The following is a 22,735-nucleotide window of genomic DNA, read 5'->3' as shown; positions in this document are numbered from 1 at the left end:
TATAGTCAACTCGTCATAAAAAGTTGTTTATAGTGAAACAATAGTGTATGTATCATCTACGGTTATGAAGCAACTCAATTAGATTTTTGTGTGTGTGAAAAACGAAAATGTTTTCTTGGAAAATAATGAGAAGATATTGTCAGTTGTCTTTGCCTTTTCCTTAAGGAACACTGACCGCTATTATAATGTTAAAACAATATGTCAGTGCAATGGAACAGGATATGGAAATAATTACAGTTGTCAATGTCAGCTGGCAAAACATTGGGCAACAAAATTACAAAACAAGGTCAATAAATTGGATTTTGTGAAAGTCAGTGAACTTTACATACTAAAACAAGATTAATTTAAAAAGTTAATAATCATCTCAGTACTAAATTATACCGAAGCGAAGTGTTAAAAAGAATATTACTTTATGTTATTTTAATGACCGCAGACTGCGTACATTTTTGTAATAATTAAAAGTTGTTGATAAGGTTTAATTTATTGTATTATTACACAATTAAAAAAAACTGACGAAAATGTTGAATTCCATATGTAAGTAAGCACTTATTTATGTTTCCGTTCAATTGATGCAAAATGTGGATGTGTTTTTTTCGGCAACCTAAAAATTAGTTGCACACATGATTTTTAGCACAAAATTTAAAGCGCACTATGTTTTAAAGCGTTTCGGTATGACCAGTTTCCGCTGTAGACAACAGTTTTCTAGTTTCCGCCCTAAAAAATAAGGCGTACAGAAAACTGTGGGTTAATATTTTACGTAGTTGCATATAGGTTACACTTCCTTTACTAGCCTGTCACATCCTGGGCATAGGGGGAAATTCTGTGGTATTATAAGTGGGAGGCTCTACGTTCAACCCTAAATTTTCATCCCCTATTTGATGCCATTGGAGTTGGAATTTTTAAAATTTGTGAAACACATTTTCTTTATGTTTAATCGAAAACCTCGAAAAGAAATTGATAAATGAAGGATTTTATACAAACTTTCATCCCTCATTTAACCCTCTTAGGGTTGGAATTTTCAAGAATCCTTTCATAGCGGCTGCCTAAGTTGTAATAACTATCTGTGTGCAAAATTTCAGCCCAATCCGTCAAGTGATTAGAATTGTGCGTTTGTAGATCAGTCAGTCTGTCACCTGTGCCTTTTATATATATATAGAAGATAATTTCTTCGGTTGTGGTTTGTCACCAGCCTACTGATGAACATGTAGCACCTAGTGCTTCAGCAGTACAAGACTGCCACATTGATAAAATAATAAATAAATATACTACAATACACACACCGCCATCTAGCCCCAAAGTAAGCGTAGCTTGTGTCATGGGTACTAAGGCGACTGATGAATATTTTTATGAATAATATACATAAATACTTAGAATATACATATAAACACCCAGACACTGACAAACATTCATGCTCATCACACAAACATTTTCCAGTTGTGGGAATCGAACCCACAGCCCTGGGCTCAGAAAGCAGGGTTGCTGCAATTACGCCAATCGGCTGTCTATTGTAACCTAATCGATACCTTGTAGTAGTGGGTATTGGGTAAATTATACATGCCATACCTATACAGGTATGATGCGATGTATAAACTAACTAGGGTAATGGGCTTAATATAACTGCCTTACCTGTAACAGGTAAGCCTGTTACTATCTTAGACTGCACCGTCTTTTACAAGCAGATGAGATTGCAGTCAAGGGCTAACATGTAGTGGAATAAAAAGAAATTCCTGAGCCTATTCATGCCTGTTGCTGGGCGCAGGTCTTCCGACGTACCGTGGTTTAAAAGTGGTGGTTGATACCATACTGCCCTTATATCTACTTGCAGGCATTGCATATTGTACCTCTACTAAATTGACACGTGTCAGTATCTATTTCACAATGAACGCCATATTTTTTTTACCTGTCAATTTTGGTTAGTGTTCCATAGCTACATTATGGCAAAAATGTCACCATTTTGTAATTAAAGACTGCCGCTAATTATGTGCCTTTGAGTTTGTACAGCTGTGTAAAATAATATACTAAGGAAATGATTTAAAAAAAACACCTGACTTGCATGCTGTTGTATTATGTTGAAGATATAGCAAATTAATATGATAAGAGATCTGTTTAATGTATGTCCTATAAACAAAAAATGCAAATTGGAAATGCAAATTTTTCTTACATGCTATATTATTGCAAAATTAGAAAAATAAAAGAAATAATAATAATAATATCAAATTAAAAATTAAAATGCAATATAATTAAGATTGGATCGAGACGGCCGATTGGCGCAGTGGGCAGCTACCCTACTTTCTGAGCCAAGGCTGTGAGTTCGATTCCCACAACTGGACAATGTTTGTGTGATGAACATGAATGTTTTTCAGTGTCTGGGTGTTTATTTATATATTACTAGCTGTTGCCCGCGACTTCGTCTGCGTTTGATTCCGTTTTTAAGCATTCAGTATCGCTAAGCCTTAAATTAGTATAGTAGTATTATATATATATAACATGTGACTGTCAATTAATTATAGAAAAATTATTTGCAATAAAATAAAGTGGCGACTATAATTAAAAATCTAAACTATCCTATCTCTTAAGTTGGAACAGACTGCTCACGGTGTGCTAATTTAATTTAAAATCGGTTAAGTAGTTTAGGAGTCCATCGCGGACAAACATCGTGACAAGAGATTTATATATATTAAGATAAGTATTTACGTATATTATTCATATAATTATTGATCAGTCATCTTAGTACCCATAACACAAGCTAAGCTTAGTTGGGGCTAGATGGCGATGTGTAGTATTGTCGTAGTTTATTTATTTTATTAAGATGCCATGTCATAAATATTTATAAATAAAATGTATGAAATAATTATAATAATTAAAAAAATAAAATTCATTACTTTTTGCTTCATGTGTGTATATGTAAACCCACTGCATGCTTTCAGAACAGGTTATACTTGGGTTTAAACATATTTATTTCCATAAATACACATATCACTTGCATGGAAACAAGAAATTAATAAGTATAATATACTAGCGTACCCAGCCCGCTTCGCCGGGCTAGATTTTGCTTTATTTCATTGAAAAAATAAACTTACATCATTAAATTTTTAATTCAAGTCTCATAATATATTGAATCATTTATTTCTCTCCGTATTCATTCTCCTCTATTCTCTTCTCGAGCGGGTGAAGAACATTATCTACACCCATGTACACCCAACAATAGAATATCATCATAGTAAATAAAAGCTGTATTTGACAGTTTGACAGTTCAAAAATAGGAGTGCTCCGATCGTCACCAAACTTTACAGGATTACTCGCCAGGTCAATCCCGAGATTCCCTGATAGTTTCATTGAAATCGGTCCAGCCGTTTCGGAGCCTATACGGAACATATCCACACACTTTCTCTTTTATATATATATAGGTATAGATAAGTACTTTGTTGTTCAGAACTGAACATAGTATGAAGCATTTTGTACTACATTAAAACTACCTATAACTCCGACTTAAATTTATTTGCTTGTGTTATTGCATATATATATGGAAGCATGAAAGTAGCTACAAAAGATTCCTTGAGTTTGACACATTACACTTTTAAAAGGAAAAGTGTTATCTATACATCAGATATATTAGGTACTAATATTTTTTTATACGCAAAGTTCTAGAGATACCTTGAACTTTAAACTTGTAACCCTTTGATAAGAATTGGCATGTGTAACAAATTCTAAACATGAGAGACTTATCACAAAGTATTTTTTCTTACCCGGTTGATATTTAACTAAAGATTTATTTGTGTTGATGTAATTGCTCGGAAAAAGTTGTGGGAAACTAATACAATAACTGGGTAACAGGTCATAATTGCTACGTCGAATTGAAATTATGCTATAAAAAAAGCTATTTAAACAAAATATGAATTATATATCAAAATTCAGCTTTACAATATAACTATTAAAGGATTTGCATCCTGCACTGCAAAAAAATCCTTATAGGTATAAATCTATAAAAAATATAAAAAAAAACGTGTGTACACGCGTTAGAAGTTATACTTTTTTGCCGTAACAAGAAAAAATCTTTCGCCTTATACTACGTTTGTAGAAAATACGACACTAACAATACAAAATAGGTATTTAATACATTTAAAGTTTTATTATAAAGCATTATTATTATCGGACAGTTATCTCATTAACGGAGAGAGATTTTTGTACAATTAATGAGCACGTAGACTATGACAATTGAAAGTGTACACTTTTTTTGAGAAACTAAAATGTTGACTATAGCTAACTTCAGTTTGTCGGTTTTTTGTGACGGTGTGCGCGCGCATCGTAAAAAATTACTCTCATCATTTCCTTGACGCGCCGAAAGAAGTATAACTTCAATAGTAAATCTTTTATTCTTCAGGTCGTCAGAACTCAAAGCTACAGCAATGGTCAAACGTAATAAGATCAGCGAGTCAAAATGCACAGAAACCGAAAACCGCTATCCTCATGCTAAATATGGGTGGACCCAAGACCACAGACCAGGTAAAAAATAAGCTTTTGTAACTTAATCTATACTCCTATACTTATCTATGTCTATACTAATATTATAAAGAGTAAAGACTTTTTTGTTTCTTTATTTGATTATGCGGATTAGGCTCTGAAACTTCTGGGAATTTTTTTACCAGTAGAAAATTAAATTATCAAGAAGTACCATCTAATCATAAAACCGGAAATCCATGATAAATTATGAAATTAAGCTTAAATTTCTATACTGTATGGTGTTATTTATAATTTCTTCAATCCTTATACTCCACACCAAACAGATCCTCGGCAATGTACCCTCTACGCACGTTTCGCTCCGAAACCGGAGCATCCTCAGGAGATGTTGACTTTACAATGAATAATTGTTAAGGCTTGACTTAACAATTATATTTTGATGGCAACATGTCTGTAAAATCAAAATAATCATCAAAATAAAAAATGTGCCGTCACGGTGAAACGGCGTGACGCTCCCATGCCGTCACGCCCAGTCTACGCCATCGCTTAAACATAGACCGTCATACTGTAACGATATATTTATTTTAAATATATGTTCCGTCACGTTTTTTGTTTGTCAGGTGTCAGATTATCTGCTCCGGATTATGACAGATCGCGACATGATCCAGCTGCCAGTGCAAAGTAAGCTGGGTCCGTGGATAGCCAGTAGGAGGACGGAGGAGGTGAAAAAGAAGTACGCGGAGATTGGGGGGGGCTCGCCAATATACAAGTGGACAGACTTGCAAGGTATAATACTACGCGATTTGAGTGTCATCGTCACTATGGCCTTCATATGAAGGCTCAGAGTTACTCGGGCGATGGAGAGAGCTATGCTAGGAGTATCTCTACGTGATCAAATCAGAAATGAGGAGGTCCGTAGATAACTAGAGTTACCGACATAGCTCAGCGAGTCGCGAAGCTGAAGTGGCAATGGGCGGGGCACATATCTCGGAGAACCGATGAATGTTGACATCTTGGAGGTGTCTCCTAAAAAGTTCAAAGAGTCCTATTATAGTATTAAGGACTACGTAATCGATATTGGATAGAAGCTGGCGTTACTTTGCGGAAATCCATAATATATTATGAAAATTAAGCTTAATTTGCTATACTCCGCGAAAAGCAGGAGAATCTGTATGGTGTAATTTATAATTTCTTCAATCCTTATACTCCACACCAAACAGATCTTCGGCAATGTACCCTCTTCGCACGTTTCGCTCCGAAACCGGAGCATCCTCAGGAGATGTTGACTTTACAATGAATAATTGATAGCAAATTAAGCTTAATTTTCATAATATATTATGGATTTCCGCAAAGTAACGCCTGCTTCTATCCAATATCCGACAAACAAACAAAAACACTCACCCATTTAAATACTCGTAAATAAATAAATATACTACGACAATGCACACATCGCCATCTAGCCCCAAAGTAAGCGTAGCTTGTGTTATGGGTACTAAGATAGCTGATGAATATTTTTATGAATATAATGCACAAATACTTAGAATATACATATAAACACCCAGACACTGAAAAACATTCACTCGGAAAGCAGGGTCGCTGCCCACTGCGCCACTCGGCCGTCAATATTGGTGAATAGTTTTCGTTTATATTCGTTTCAGGAACGTTGTTAACTAGAGCCCTAGATCAAATGTTACCGGAGTCGGCGCCCCACAAACACTATATAGCGTTTAGATACGTACCGCCATTTACAGATGAAGCATTGACCGAACTAGAGAAGTAAGTTCCTCCGATGTCTATAATAGAATCGATGAGAATCGATGACTATAATCGATATTGAAATCGATATCGTAATCGATAACTATAATCGAGATCGGTATCGATATTGTAACAGATAACTGTAATCGATACCATATGTATCGATTATAGTAATCGATTACGATATGGATATCGATTACAGTTATCGGTTACGATATCGACTGCAAATATCGATAACAGTATCGATATGATTGTGATTACTATAATTGATATCAAAATCGATATCGTTATCAATAAATATAATCAATATAAATCGATATTTGTAATCGATATGACATAGATATTGGTATCGATTATGGTAATCGATTATGATATAGAATACTGTTTCTAAACTACATCGTGCCATTTCCGCATTGCCGTTTGGCAATTGGCAGTCTATTTAATACTTAGTTACACATTTTACGAATTAAAAGTGATGCTTTATGCATTACTAGCTGTTGCCCGCGACTTTGTCGGCGTTTAATTTTGTTTTTTGGATGTGGCATTCAATTTTGTTGTAGTTCTAAAAAAATTAAAGTATTCAGTATCGCTAAGCCTTAAATAAGGGGTTTTTGCTGCTGAGGAGTTCTGTCCTCTATCTCCAACCACATTACATCTAAAGTACAAAAATATTTATTTAAATCGGTTATTATTTGTCGGAGTTATGGTGTAAAATCGTCAAACACTTTCATCCCCTCTCCCAAAGGAACCGAGCTCAATATCGATATTTATAGTATTCTATATTACTTCTAACACTTCCAAGAATATGTGTACAAATTTTCATGAGGATCGGTTTAGTAGTTTTTGCATGAAAGCGTAACAAACAAACTTACATTGTCATTTATAATATTAGTAGGTATGTATTATAAAGTGATTTTTTTTTCTTTTTTTTATTGTACATGATATAATTTTGACGCCCGATTGGCGCAGTGGGCAGCGACCCTGCTTTCTGAGTCCAAGGCCGTGGGCTCGATTCCCACGACTGGACATTATTTGTGTGATGAACATGAATGTTTTTCAGTGTCTGTGTGTTTGTCTATATATTGTACTAAAAGCAGTACCGACCTACTGCGCCAATCGGCCGTCGAATGAAATGAAAATGAAAAATGAAAAAATGCTTTATTGTCATAAAGAAAAACAAAACAATCAAAAGTACTTAAACATAACACATAAAATATATACAAATTTGTTTTTTTTTGCACAGATAAAAAGTGTACCTGTTCTCCGAACTAGTTTAGACTGTGTCTCGGACAACAGGGCTAACCCGCTCGATGACATAGTTTACTACTAGAAATTAAGATCACTTGTATGCCCAAGTACTCGTGGTTGTGTTTGTACGTGTCATAAGTGTCCATGTCAGAATTATGTGTGTGTATTTGCGTGTGTGCGTGCGTTAATGTATCTATGATAAATTGGTAAAAACTATTTTCAATTCACCCAATAAATTATACTAGAATCTCCAATAATCTCAAGTAATCTTCGGTTACTGCAAAATAAATTTAACCTATCTATATTTTTTCAGAGACGGCGTTCAAAGGGCAGTAATATTCTCGCAATACCCACAGTACAGTTGCGCTACAACTGGATCTAGTTTGAACGCGATTGCGGATTTCTATAAAAATAGGTACTAAAGCTTTATTTCTAATAAATCAATATATTACAATTTGTTTAAAAGTATACTATTCCATGTGTGCTTAGCGTGCGGAAAGTTATTGTTTTCCACACTAGTGCTTTTTGTTTTCCTCCTGCATATAAAATCCCATACTATAATAATTTGCTAAAAAGTAGCATTTTCCATGTGTGTTTAACGTGCGGGAAGTTATTGTTTTACACACTAGCGCTTTTTGTTTTCCTCCTGCATATAAAATCCCATACTATAATAATTTGCTAAAAAGTAGCATTTTCCATGTGTGTTTAACGTGCGGGAAGTTATTGTTTTACACACTAGCGCTTTTTGTTTTCCTCCTGCATATAAAAACCCATACTATAATAATTTGCTTAAAAGTAGAGTTTTGATTGTGTGCAGTGGCGTGCCTAGCGGGTATGCACATGGTATGCAGATGATATAAAATAAAGAAAATCTCCAGTACGAGTTATAAAAAACTTAACGATAGGCATTATAGAAAGATAAGTTATAGAAAGCCTACCCCTAAGTATTTGTAACTCGTACTGGAGATTTACTTCATTTTGTATCATCTGCATACCCCGTGCATACCCTCTATGCACGCCACTGCATGTGTGTATAGCGTGCGGGAAGTTATTGTTTTCCACACTAGTGCTTTTTGTCTTCCTCCTGTATATCAAATCCCATACATAATAATTTGCTAAAAAGTAGCATTTTCCATGTGGGTATAGCGTGCGGAAGTTGAAGTTTGCCACACTAGTGCTTTTTGTTTTCCAAATCCCTGAAGGAAATTTTCTTCTATTTATATCATCTGCATGTAGTTTAGTTTGGAATATTTTTATTTTGACCTTTACCCAAATGTTGTCTGGGAGAAATCGCTTCAGCGATAAGACCGCCTGTGCACACCTAAACTTTGGCCAGTGTATGCATGTAACATTAAAGAAAAATCCCTCCACCCATACGATATATACTAAAATTTAAAGCCATGCAATGCTTTTGTGCCCGTACGAAGTGCAAGCAGTGGCGCGTACTGGGATTCTTACCAGGATATGCATACAGTGGGAAAAATGTCGAAAAAGCCAAAAATCCTCCTATATACGAGTTATATATCAATTTAGGCAGTGCTTTTATGGATATACGAAGTGCACGAGACTGAGTGCAAGCAACTGAAGCGGTGTGTTCATTTTGGTTTGCAGGCAGCTGCCGAACATAAAGTTCAGTCTGATAGAGAGGTGGGCCACCAACCGTCTGCTGGCCCAGGTGTTTGCGGAGAGAATCAGGGAAAAGCTGGAGTTATTCGACAGGAGAATCCGTGACCAAGTTCTTATAATGTTTACAGCTCATAGCTTGCCTCTGAAGGTAAGAAGTTTCAGCCTTCGGTCAATTCAAGTCAAGTCAAATATTTCTTTATTCAAATAGGCACATAGATGGCACTTGAAACCAATCATAAATTTGATCATGAAATTGACATATATCCACAAAATGGAAATAAATGTAAAAATCGTGTCGAAGAGAGGTTGCTAACACAAACATATGCAGAAACTCAAAAGTTGTTAGAAGTTTTATTTTAGTTCGGTTATACACAAACACACACACACACACACACACACACACACACACATTGTATTTTATAATTTATAGAAAATTTTGTACTTTGTATTCTAGTTTTGTAAAATGGAATACAATTTAAAAATAATAATCTTCAAGGATTACAGCACTAGTGATATTTTCAATACAGTCAAATAGCTTTTACATGCACGTTCTTAATAAAGTATGTTAATTTTATTGTTTTTGAAGAGGGTTTTTTTGCTCCAATCGAAGGCCGATTGGCGCAGTGGGCAGTGACCCTGCTTTCTGAGTTCAAGGCTGTGGGTTCGATGCCCACAACTGGATAATGCTTGTGTGCTGAACATGAATTTTTTTCAGTGTCTGGGTGTTCATTTCTATATTATAAGTATTTATGTATATTATTCATAAAAAATATTCATCAGTCATCTTAGTACCCATCTTAGGCCAGATGACGATGTGTGTACTGTTAAAGTATATGCACGCCTCATAAGCGAAGCGTTGAGGAGGGTATTACTGTCAGTCACTTTTTTTATTCTTTATTGCTTTTATAAGTGAATATAAATAGACAATTGTTGAGAAAAACACAATTTTTAACACTCATGATATTTTTAAATCTCTTTTTATTACTTAAACTAATTAAAAAATTGTTTTAAAAAAGTTCTGTCTTGGACGTCCGTGTGTCTGTATGTGTGGATCTCGTATCTTGTGGTCACGATAACGAGCGAAATTCTTCACTTATCGAGTTGGTTTTTTTTTTTATAGGCTTCAGTATTTTGAGGCTTCTAGCCTTTTACTTTTCACGGTATAATCAGATGTAGTTTAATTATTATTAACAAATAATCTCATTTTTATTGAAATGAATGAGATTATGAGGCGTGCACTTTTGGATTTTCCAACTCTTTTTATTAACAGGCAGTGTCCCGCGGCGATACCTATCCTCACGAGGTGGCCGCATCTGTAGCAGCTACTATGGGCCAGCTGTCCGTGTCGAACCCCCACCGGTTGGTGTGGCAGAGCAAAGTGGGCCCCTTACCATGGCTGCAGCCCTACACCGACGACGCTATAAAGGCTAGTTCAAATTCAAATGCAAATTTTCAAATTCAAAATTTCTTTATTCATGTAGGCCTATCACAGGCACTTATGAAGCGTTCATACATATATGTTTACATAATTGTAAGGTGATGGTGATAACTTCGTTCGCCAACTTAAACCGAAAACTACGAGGGTTCCAAACGCGCCCTGGTCTAAGAAGAGCCCACAACAAACTCAGCCGAGTAAATTTTTTTTTGTTATCACCATCTCACAGTTTATTTATCGTATAAGTAATCCTTAATGTTATAATTGGAATTTTATTTTATGAATCTCCAGCAATTGGTTTCCCTTGGTTTTCCTAATCCTAAGGTTGCCTGGAAGAGATCGCTACTAAGCGATAAGGCCGCCCTTTGTTTCCTACTTCTTAAGTTTATTTTTGTTGTGTCCATTGTTTTTTTTTTGTGGTGTACAAATAAAGTGTATAAATAAATAAATAAAAAATTGTCTAGCTGACAATTATGTGTGTGTGAGTCTGTGGACGCGGTGATAGCGCGTTAGTTAGAAGCTCGACTTCAATTTCGGGGGGCCGAGTTCGAATCTCAGATAACCTATAACTTTTCTAAGTTATTTGCGTTTTAAGTAATTAAAATTTCACTTTCTTTAACGGTGAAGGAAAACATCGTGAGGAAACCAGCACGCCTGAGAGTTCTACATAATGTTCTCAAAGGTGTGTGGAGTCCACCAATCCGCACTGGGCCAGCGTGGTGGACTACGGCCTTAACCCCTTCTCATTGTGGGAGGAGACCCGGGCTCTGTAGTGGGCCGTTGATGGCTTGATGTGATGATGAGTCTGTGGCATCATATTTCGCGAACGGATGGATTATCGTATATTGATTTTGTTTTTTGTTTTTTTGAAAAAATAATTAGGCGGGAGTAACCTAGTGTAGGAGTAGCTACGTTTAATAAAAAAAAAAACATTGATTTGGAAAAAGCAACTACTGAGCTTCTTGATGGCTCTTCTCGGTAGAATCTGCTTTCCGAACCGGTGGTAGAGTCACTACCAACAGACATACTTGACGTTTCAAAAGTGCTCATAAAGTAGGCCTACTTGAAATAAATAATAATGATAAATAAATTTCTTAACCAAGTAGACTTAAAACTATTATGGTGTAATCATAAATTCTTACGAATTTCACCTTACACCACCGTGCCGTCGACAAAAGGTAACATCTAAAAAAAATTAATTTACACCCACCTATGAATTATGAATTTTATATTTATCCAATAATTCCAAATCCCTCAATATGGTTATCGAATGGAAAGGCTTGACTAGTAGATTAATAAACACAATATTGAAAGTCGCGGGTTTTTTTTTTAATTATTGACTTATATATTTTTTTTTTTTTTGGTTTCAGGCATACGCGAAACAAGGCTGCAAACATATGATCCTAGTGCCAATAGCGTTTGTCAATGAGCATATAGAAACTCTACACGAACTAGACATCGAGTACTGCGATGAGGTAGCTAAAGAGGTAAGTATTTAGGGGTACCCCCTACCCTACCTACTGTTTATTGTGAACACAAAAAAAAAACGCAAAATGAACAAGATATAAATATTGTTTCCTATGTGTTATATTATCTTTATATATATATTTCTTGTGTGCGTGTGTATGTCACTGAACTCCTCCTAGACGGCTGGACCGATTTGAATGAGTTTTTGGTAAACGTTTGGGTGGCACCCTGGATAGTTTAGATTCACAAATTAGCCCGACAGATGGCGCTGGGGTCTGCTAGTTATATATATATATATCTTGTGTGCGTGTGTATGTCACTGAACTCCTCCTAGACGGCCGGACCGATTTGAATGAGTTTTTTGGTAAACGTTTGGGTGGCACCCTGGATAGTTTAGATTCACAAATTAGCCCGACAGATGGCGCTGGGGTCTGCTAGTTATATATATATATTTCTTGTGTGCGTGTGTGTGTCACTGAACTCCTCCTAGACGGCTGGACCGATTTGAATGGGTTTTTTGGTAAACGTTTGGGTGGCACCCTGGATAGTTTAGATTCACAAATTAGCCCGACAGATGGCGCTGGGGTCCGCTAGTTATATATATTTAATTTGAGTAATGATATATTTATTTTATGGGTATATGTATATGTGCAACATCTAACTATTTTCTGTATTTTTTTCTTCAATATTGGATAGAAGCAGGCGTTACTTTGCGGAAATCCATGCTATATTATGAAAATTAAGCTTAATTTGCTATACTCGGCGAAAAGCAGGAGAATCTGTATGGTGTAATTTATAATTTCTTCAATCCTTATACTCCACACCGAACAGATCTTGGGCAATGTACCCTCTACGCACGTTTCGCTCCGAAACCGGAGCATCCTCGGGAGATGTTGACTTTTACAATGAATAATTTTTAAGACTTAACAATTATTCATTATAATTACATACAGATTCTCCTGCTTTTCTCGGAGTATAGGAAATTAAGCTTAATTTTCATAATTTGTTATCTTCGCCTTTGTTTGTCTGAAAGAAATCGCTATGTAGCGATAGGGCCGGCAAATTGTATACGTTTTTTTTGTTACACTTTTCTTTTTTTATGTAACTTTTGTGGCGTTCAATATAAGTATACTCATTCATTCATTCAAGATAGAATTTATTTAAACAAAAAAAAAAACAGACTTCTGAAATAAATTTTATAGCAATTTTAATTTTTTTTTTTTTTTTTAATTACCCTTGCATACTATTTGGTACAGCTAGCTTACAGTTGCGATAAAAATTGTAACTACAACTAACTTTGATAGAAAATGTAGTTTTACTCCGATATAAGAGTACTGAAATAAATTTTATTCCAACTATATTTTTTTTTTTTTAATATAATTTGAATACTATGTGCTACGACACGGTTACAGTCGCGATAAAATTTGTAACTACAACTAACTTTGATAGTACGATATACTGAATACATCCGCGCAGACCTTTCGAGTGTGCAGGCGTGTTATATGTTAGTATCGCGAGTGCGGCCATGACACCCGCGAGCGTTTAGGCGGGTTTTTTTTTTAAATGCTATTTTTACCAACTTCTGCAAAAATAAGATTTTTTTTGGATATAGTAGTTATATCCGAACATCTTAAGGCAGTTTTTGGAAGTTAGTCATCATGGATCAAATAAATGTTTTGTTTTTTTTTAGGCTGGAGTGACTCAAATCGAGAGGGCAGCAGCTCCCAACGACCATCCAACGTTCATAGCGGCAATGGCGGACGTGGTCGCCCAACACCTCAGCGTTGGTCCCGGTGTGTCCCGACAGTATCTGTCCAGGTAAGCACATTTGCCAGCCAACGGGCCTGGTGGGTCCGAGCTGTATACAACGTGTAAATGTAAACCGACATAATACTTCACAGGCTTTAGAGGTGCATTATGTACTGTCTCTGAGACTTATCTGTGAAACCGAAAACCTAATAGTTTTTGAGTAAACCACTGCGATAGTTTTTACTGCAAGGAAATCAGATGCAGCCCTAACATCACATGCAAAATTAAAATCACAAGACTCCCGTAATTTTATTGGGTACGCGTCGCGTAGCATAGGTACTATGCGCGTGTCGGTCTTTTATCTTCAATAGGGTTGTCATAAGTAAACACTTAGAATGTTTTGAATTCGATTGTATGAAAAAATAAATAAATAAATATACTGCGACAATACACACATCGCCATCTAGCCCCAAAGTAAGCGTAGCTTGTGTTATGGGTACTAAGATGACCGATGAATATTTATATGAATAATATTCAAGAAATCAAAAATTTCTTTCAAGAATTTAAGAAAATGTTAAAATTATTTTCATTACTTTTTATAATGATGAATAATTTATGAATAATACAAATAACTACTGATAATATACCGATAAACATCCAGACTCTGAAAAACTTTCATGTTCATCACACAAACATTTACTAAACTCACAGCCTTGGCTCAGAAGGCTCAAGGGTCACTGCCCTCTGCGCCAATCGGCCGCACTGGTACAAATATAAAAAAACAAATGTGATAAAAAAAAACAAACAAAATAAAAAAGTTTTTGTTCTTTATGGAAATATTGTTTCATTATTTTCAACAATTTAAAATAAACATGTGGATAAAAAGTAAAGAAGAATAAAAATCTAGACTCTACTATGTACGCATAAAACCTCTTTGTTTGTATTTAAAAAAAGAATCTGTATTATCTGGTTAAATTAAAAATGTTCCAACTTCATACAACTTGCAGTGAGGTACAAACTTAACTTAATCGGGATATCCTTACTAATACTAGTAATCGGAAAGTGTGTTTGCTTGTCTTTAACCCTAACTAAGCAACAAATTTGATTGATTTTTAACATGGAGTTAGTTGAAAGGACGTCACTTGTTATCATAAAACAGACGATTCCCTCAGGTATTTGTAAAAATCCATAATAAACGCGGACGTCTTAACGCTAGCAACATAAAGGCATAAATAAAACACAAGTGTGGTAATGTGAAATTAAACACATGTGTGTAACATCTTGGTTTATGAGTCTTATATCAAGGTAACTAACTTACTAATAACTGATCGCTATTAAGCGATAAGGCCCCCTCTTGTATTCTACTTCTTTCTTCATGTTTCTTTTTTTTATTTTATGTTGGTTTATGTTAATGCTGTGGTATACAAATAAAGAGTTAAATAAAAGTAACATATATAATATATATAGTATTGACGGCCGTCTGAGTCCAAGGCCGTGGGTTCGATTCCCACGACTTTAACTTTGTGTGATGAACATGAATGTTTTTCAGTGTCTGGGTGTTTATATGTATATTATAAGTATTTACGTATAATATTTATAAAAAATATTCTTCAGTCATCTCAGTACCCATAACACAAGCTACGCTTACTTTGGGGCTAGATGGCGATGTGTGTATTGTCGTAGTATATTTAAACATCCACGTCACGAACAAGTGTGATCAGAGATTGTTAATTTATACCGGTTTCGGCAAATAGTAAGACCATAATTTGTTTAATGTTTTATTTCAGATGTCCACACTGCGTCAGCCAAAGGTGTAAGTCGTCGAAAGAGTTCTACAAAACATTGTGTAGGTTCGAAAACGAACCCGACTTAGCTGTGTCCAAGATCTGATAATTCAAAAGTGATAGTTGTAAAAAAATAAATGCCACACTTAAGGGGCTATCCGTAAATCTCATCACATGTATATTATAAAAGCGAAAAAGTGTCTGTTTGTTTATTTGTTTGTTACCTATTGTTGTATTGATATTTTAGCATTTGATAGCCTAATTCTTGGAAACAATACGGGCAATATTGTTTGATGAAAATTTTTCAAATAGGATGACAAGAAACTTCTTTCCCCCTCATGTTAGACTTTGTAAACGCTGCTTGCATACATCTATGACGTTACCAAGTAATAAACAAACAACCCCCCCCCCCCCCCCCTTTGTGACACAGAATGCTAACATTGCAGACGCCCCTTACACAAATTTATGACGTTACGAACTTTGACACCACCCCCTGCCCCTCTTTTCACACCGGATGGGCAAACATTGACGTTATAAGCATCTCCCCCTCCCCTCTTGACAGAATGATACACATTGCATACATTTATGACTTTATGAGCGTAGCCCCCCCCTCCCTCTCGCCCCTTCTCTCTAGACGCCCTGAAAAATAATCCCTGCATGCATGTGACATTGCGAACCTTCCCATACCCTGCACTTTCCTTACCTTTAGGGATGCCCCTTTTTTATTACCATCATCCCACCGTTGGGCGGAATACCATGCTGGGCATTTATTAAATTTATTACGTTTGCCAAGTATACATTAAGGCTGGTTTTAAAGTCACGCTGACCGTCGGCGCTGACAGGCCAATATGTATGATTACTTATGAAGCGTTTTAGAATAACACCGACGACTCAGCGCTGAGCACTGTCAGCGCTGAGCCACACGCGCGCGTACGCGCCACGCGTCGGCGCCGCTGAGCACGCGGCGCCGACGCGCTTCGGACCTCACTTATCGTTACAGTGTTACATAAAACGCACGTGCCGACGGGGACAGACGGGCGAAACAATGAATCGCGATATTGATACTGGGCGTGTGATTGAAGAAGTTCGGCTGCGAAAATGTTTATGGGACGCCAGTGACATATTGTATAAAACATGCGAAAGTAGTTAAAGAATTTGATTTCGTCATCTCTTAACTGATTGAACAATGTAACAAAGGCCCCCACTAGCAATCTTTCAGAAATAAGTGGATGAACTTGAAGTCTTTTTCTTCGTTGTTGTTGAAGTCTTTTCTTTTTCCATAAAAAATACACGGCAGCAATTCGAACAATCATTTGATTGGGCATATCTGTACTCCATGACGTTCAGCACGATACTAAAACGAGTTGCCGCAAACAGCTAAGCGCTGAGAGCTACGCGCGTAGTCCTCAGCGCCGACGGTCAGCGTGACTTTAAAACCAGCCTAATGCAAAACGTGCATTTACGATTTACGTATCGTATGAGGTGTTTTGTAAATAATTCAATTTTCGGTTGTAATTTTGGTATAGGTATTTTTAAGTGTTTATTGTGGTGTAATAAATCATTAATGGTTAACTTGTTTTTTTATTTAATCTTGCATTATTTTTAACTCATTAGGGGCCGTTCATAAAATACGTGAGATGTTTAAGGGCGGGAGGGGGTCGCGTATTATCTCATCTAATCTTACGGCAAGTATTACGCAATTTTTTTGTTAAATTTTTATCACACTTAAAATTAAACTCTCAGCATTATTGATTTCTAGTCGTAAGTAAAAGCGCGAAGACTTTTTTCTTACAATAACAATCCTACGCGTTTACGTAAGAATCCCTCATTTAGTAAAATCTCACGTGAGATTGGAGGATGTGAGAGGGGGTTGAAAAAATCTCACCCAGGAGGGGGGGGGGGGGGGACAAGGACCCCTTACCCGCCCAATACAGGGCACGGGTCACCTCCCAGAATGAGAAGGGTTTTTAGTAACTAATACACCACGCGTGGTGAAATGCTTCTTTGAGAACATTACCTATATAACAAAAACTTCAGTTTTTTTTTATTCTACTACAAGTTAGCCCTTGACTGCAATCTCACCTGGTGGTAAGTGATGATGCAGTCTGAGATGGTAGCGGTTAACCTGTAAGGGGGTATAGTAGTGAAAAATAAATGTGCTTCTTTTGATTTAAAATTATTACAGGGGGTATTTAGATCGTCATATAGCCCCAAAGTAAGCGTAGCTTATGTTATGGATACTAAGAAGACTGATAAATAATTTTAAGAAATAAATACTTATAAAACACAGATAAACATCCAGACACTGAAAAACATTATTCATGTTCATCACAGGAACATTTTCCAGTTGTGGGTATCGAACCCACAGCCTTGGACTCAGAAAGCAGAGTCACTGCCCGCTGCGCCAATCGGCCGTCAAAGAAGAAAGAATAATCAATAAGAAATATATTTATGCACCCTTCAATATTATATCGTAATTCTGTTGTATAAATATATAAATGTGAAATAAAGCACATTTTAGTTCTTTACAAACTAATTTTTTTTTTTATAAATAAATAAATATACTACGACAATACACACATCGCCATCTAGCCCCAAAGTAAGCGTAGCTTGTGTTATGGGTACTAAGATGACTGATTAATAATATACCTTAATACTTAGAATATAAATATAAACACCCAGACACTGAAAAACATTCATGCTCATCACACAAACATTTTCCAGTAGTGGGAATCGAACCCACGGCCTTGGACTCAGAAGGCAGGGTCGCTGCAAACTGCGCCAATCGGCCGTCGAATTCAATCAACGTGTAGTAATTTTAAATCTAAAGAAGCATATTTATTTTTTCATACAAACAAATTCAAAGAATTCTAAGTGTTCATTTAGGACAACCCTATTGAAGATAAAAGACCGACACGTGCATAGTACCTACGCTACGCGACGTGTACCTAATAAAGTGGCAGGAGTCACATGATTTTAATTTTGCATGTGATTCTAGGGCTGTATCTTATTTCTTTGAGTAAAAACTATGGCAGTGGTTTACCAGAGACAGTATATAATATACCTCTTAATCATGTGAAGTAATATTTCGGTTTTCATTTAAACGTTCTATATACAATTTATAAACATACGTGTACATTATTCGAATGTGAATTCAAAATTTAAAAAAATGCGTGAAGAAAGGAAATAATAAGGAAACAAGAGTGCTTACGTCGCGGAGAAGGGTTTATGGATAACTCCTCACGCATGCAGATGTCCCTACAGTTTTTTTCTTCGCAGTGAATGGAAATTGATATTTTAGAACGCACATAACTCCGAAAAGGTAGAGTCGCTTGTCGCTGATCGAACTCTGAACCCTTTCATATACATTTCACCTTTCCCTTCTCACGGACCCTCTGTACAAAGCAGGCGGTAAATGTTTACGTGTCTGTTTTAATGTGAAACATCTATAGGCGGAGTGTAAACCTGATAGTTGGCGTGGCGATACAGGCCGTGGCGACGCTTCGCCATGCTAAATGATGAAATATTTGTACTAAACTCTATAAGTAATATTTCTGTGTAAAGGGTTTTCTGAGAAGATAGCCACATTCTTACTGCGCCACTAGATGTTATTGCTCGATGCGTGGTATAGGTATGAATTTAAAAAAAAAAATTCATTCACGCGCGTTTCACTAACAGAACGCTAGTTACCATTGTTTATTTGTGTGTACTCAGTAATTGATGATATTAGGTGACTAGAACTGGCTGTTTTAATGTTAACAGTAAGCTAACTTTTTCACAATCTTCTATAGAAAATTCAGATTAATAGTGTAGAGTCTTGTATGCAACTGTATTAAAACAGTTGCAAAAATAACTATTGTTTATTTTAGAATATCTCTAAAATATAATTTTTATTAATACATAACTATAACCTAAAATAAACTATTTAAAAACTAAATAAAATCTAAAACGTCAACGTAGCTAACAAGGAAATTACTTAGTCATTTTCTATAAACAGCATGAATACTAGAATTATAGATGGCTTTTACTTAAAAATGTTGTAAAGAATAGAATCTTGGAAATGTCTCTAAAAAGTTCAAAGTTTGTATGAAGCGAAAGCTTAAAGAAAAGACTTATTTTAGTATAAAGGATTACGTGAACGATAAAAAATCTTGGGTGTGTAATATTTTTAAATCACAATGTGAGATGGTGATAGCAAAAAGAACATCCGGCTAAGTTTGTTGTTGGCTTCTTGTTAGACCAAGGCGCGTTTGGAAAGCTCGTAGCTTTAGAATTGTATTTCAAAAATTTAATCTGAAATAAAAATGTACTAGGAGCACATGACTCAGAAGAGTATGAATTTGATTGAGTCTCAAGAGCACTAACTAAATACTCCAACATGATCAAACTGACAACATCGGGTTCGAATATATTACGTAATGTTAATACTTTCTATTGAATATGCGATTTTGTAAACAGATCACGTAAAATAACGCAGCGCAATGTGCTACATACACGATGGTTTGGTTTGTTAATTTGAGTAAGATTGTGTAATGTAGAAGGTTGTTTATGGGTCTATCTATAATTAATCGTTTCTACTATCTATACTTAATCGTTTACCGTCGTCGTCGCACCGCAAGACGCCGGGCGGGTTTACATCCGATGTTGTCAATATCCCAAAAACTCGCACAAAGCGATTTCCATCTTCTTTTCTTATACGCATGGGATTCCTATACTTTAAAACAACAGTGAATAGACATCATTAGGGCAAGCGGGTCCCTTCGAAGAACACCTCTGCACTTTTCACATTATGGAGGGTAGAGGTAAGGAGAGTCATCTGTGTATATGAAAAAGTGTCGTCAAAATGTATTAAATTAGGATGGCGCCACATTTGCATCAGGGTAACTCTTAAAAGAAGCGCCAAATATAAATATTGTTAGAGTAGGCTAGAAAAATAAACAAGGAAGTATGGAGATACAAGGAAGTAAGGTTATATTTACCACAATATTTTGTACAACGTAAGTTGTTGAAATTCTTAATAATTAACTACTTTAGTCGATAATGACATTAAATTTTTTAACTCTGCATACTTCAATTCATCTAGGATTGCTACATTCATACCACACCCTGTGCATCCACCAGCGCCATTGTGGAGGATTTTTGAACTGTTATTTAGCGCATACACTGGACACTTTTTCAACTTTTCTCCCATATAAGATGACTCTCCTTACCTCTACCCTCCATATTTCACATCAAGTGAGATTGTCAAGCGGTACTCTATCACAGAAAAAAAAAACAGTAAAATACCCTAGTCATACACCCATGACACATATACCCATGTGGTCATGGTCACTTACCCACGGTAGAGAAAAGAAAGGGAGAACGAGAATAAGGAATTGGGAAGTGAAATAAAGCTAGCACCATACGGACGGATGTCCATGAGGACCTTTCCCTACTAATAATTAAAAAAAAAAAAGTGACAGCTTGAAAGAAATTGTGACAGCTTGAAAGCAATTTTGAAGCTGTCACAATTTTTTTTTCTTTTAGGAATTTGATATTAATAGTATTCGTTGTTATTTTATTGAATAGTTTACAGAAATCAAATATTTACACGGTCTACGACGACGACGGCATTTAAAAAAAAAATTAAGTGTTTTTGTGTAAACGTCGTAAAAACATTAAACAAACTGACAACTTGACTTGACTTGAACTTGACCTGACTGACTTGTATAGTTATTTAATTAATAATTATACAAAATATGTTTAACTATTAAGAATTTAATTAATAACACATACTCAAAAGTAGCAAGATACCCTTTTGAAAAAAGTAGGCGATGGGCGCCACCATGGATTCGGGGGTGTATAATTTATAAACCTTGTCGAGATTGCGGTGAATACGAAAGTGAATCCCGTGCTATAGGCCGTACGTATAGGTCTATCGAGGGACACACAGAGTTTTAAGTAGGTGCAGGTCCCACATAACTACTCCATTTCCCCCAAAGTAGTGGTATGCGTGAGGCATAATCTCTGGGTATAATAAATAAAAGGGTATAATCTATCTGCAATCCAAATATAAGTCAAATCCGTTTAGTAGTTTTATCTTGTAAAAGTATCAAAAATCTATACAAATATAAATCCTTACTAACGTTCCTTTTTTATAATTATTAGATAATAGGATTATAGGAAACTATAGGGTTAAGGAACAGTTTCTCAAGAATAATCTTTTACTAACGAACTTAATGCTGTCCCAAAAAATAAGGGTCATTGTTATCGTTTGTTCGAGAGGAAAGGTAGTCGAATAATTTAAATAAACACACTACATAATGTTTTCTTCCAAGGTATTAAAGCAGTTTTATAGATGAATTATTTTTCTAATTCTCAAAAAAAATCCTTACAAAATCCTATAAATCAATTAGTATTCTAAAAAAATACTTAAAAAGAACCCAGCGGTAATTTAAAAAAAAAATCGAAAAAGCAAACTGTCTTTTAATTCTTGAAATTTTTACTCTAGATACATACTAATTAAAAATATTAAAATCTATTCGACTTTTCTGTACTGTGTCTCATTAATATATATATATTTATTATAATACGAAAATTGTTTGGCTTAAACGTGCTCCGATTTTGTTGAAATATGCTTGCTTCTTGGTGAAAAACAAAGAATATATTATATTCCGGAAAACCTAACGATGGCAGCGGATTTTTAATAAACACCGGAAGCAGACTATATCTGCCTAAAGTGCCTATTAGCGTATTCAGTCTCATTGATTTCAAAATCCTTTGAAAGATTTATTATTTAATGATAATATAACCCAAAAACTCGTGTATCAAAGTCTCGATTTGTTTGTTTAACATGTTATATTAATAGATAAGTTCGAAAACCATTGGAAAACATAGTACATGTTACACATTAAATACCTAGTATTATAGACCTATAAGAAAGTACAGGGAAGTGTGAACTTTCCTTTACATTTATCTACCACAGATTATTAAGAAATGTCATCATCCAGTTATCACTATGTAAACCTCTCTTTTCCCAATTGGTACAAACGCAAGCCATTAAAAAAAAAAAAAAAAAAAAACCTCTCTTTCACTCACACATTCTATCGTGTGTGCTAGAAAGGGGGTACCGAAAGAGACAAAATATGGCCGACATATTTCACAGCTGTTAATGCAACCAACTTCACATTGAACCGAGATCCCCACACCATTGATTCGCTTCCATGTAAAAAAT

General features: G+C 35.6%; 1 protein-coding gene across 1 annotated transcript; it reads left to right on the top strand.

The window, feature by feature from the left end:
• The first annotated feature begins 222 nt into the window (after positions 1-222).
• LOC120635731 (ferrochelatase, mitochondrial) lies at positions 223-17,058 on the top strand. The gene is made up of 10 exons (XM_039906858.1): positions 223-534; positions 4,382-4,503; positions 5,079-5,244; positions 6,117-6,234; positions 7,775-7,876; positions 9,073-9,235; positions 10,358-10,513; positions 11,893-12,009; positions 13,680-13,807; positions 15,526-17,058. Exons 1-10 carry the CDS (start codon positions 519-521, stop codon positions 15,626-15,628), a joined length of 1,191 nt encoding a protein of 396 aa, XP_039762792.1. The 5' UTR covers positions 223-518; the 3' UTR covers positions 15,629-17,058.
• The last annotated feature ends 5,677 nt before the right edge of the window (positions 17,059-22,735 follow it).

Source organism: Pararge aegeria, chromosome 27 (assembly GCF_905163445.1).
Source record: "Pararge aegeria chromosome 27, ilParAegt1.1, whole genome shotgun sequence".
In the NCBI taxonomy this organism is placed as follows: domain Eukaryota; kingdom Metazoa; phylum Arthropoda; class Insecta; order Lepidoptera; family Nymphalidae; genus Pararge; species Pararge aegeria.
The sequence above is the reverse complement of the archived record's forward strand: the minus strand, read 5'-3'. Positions and strand labels throughout refer to the sequence as shown.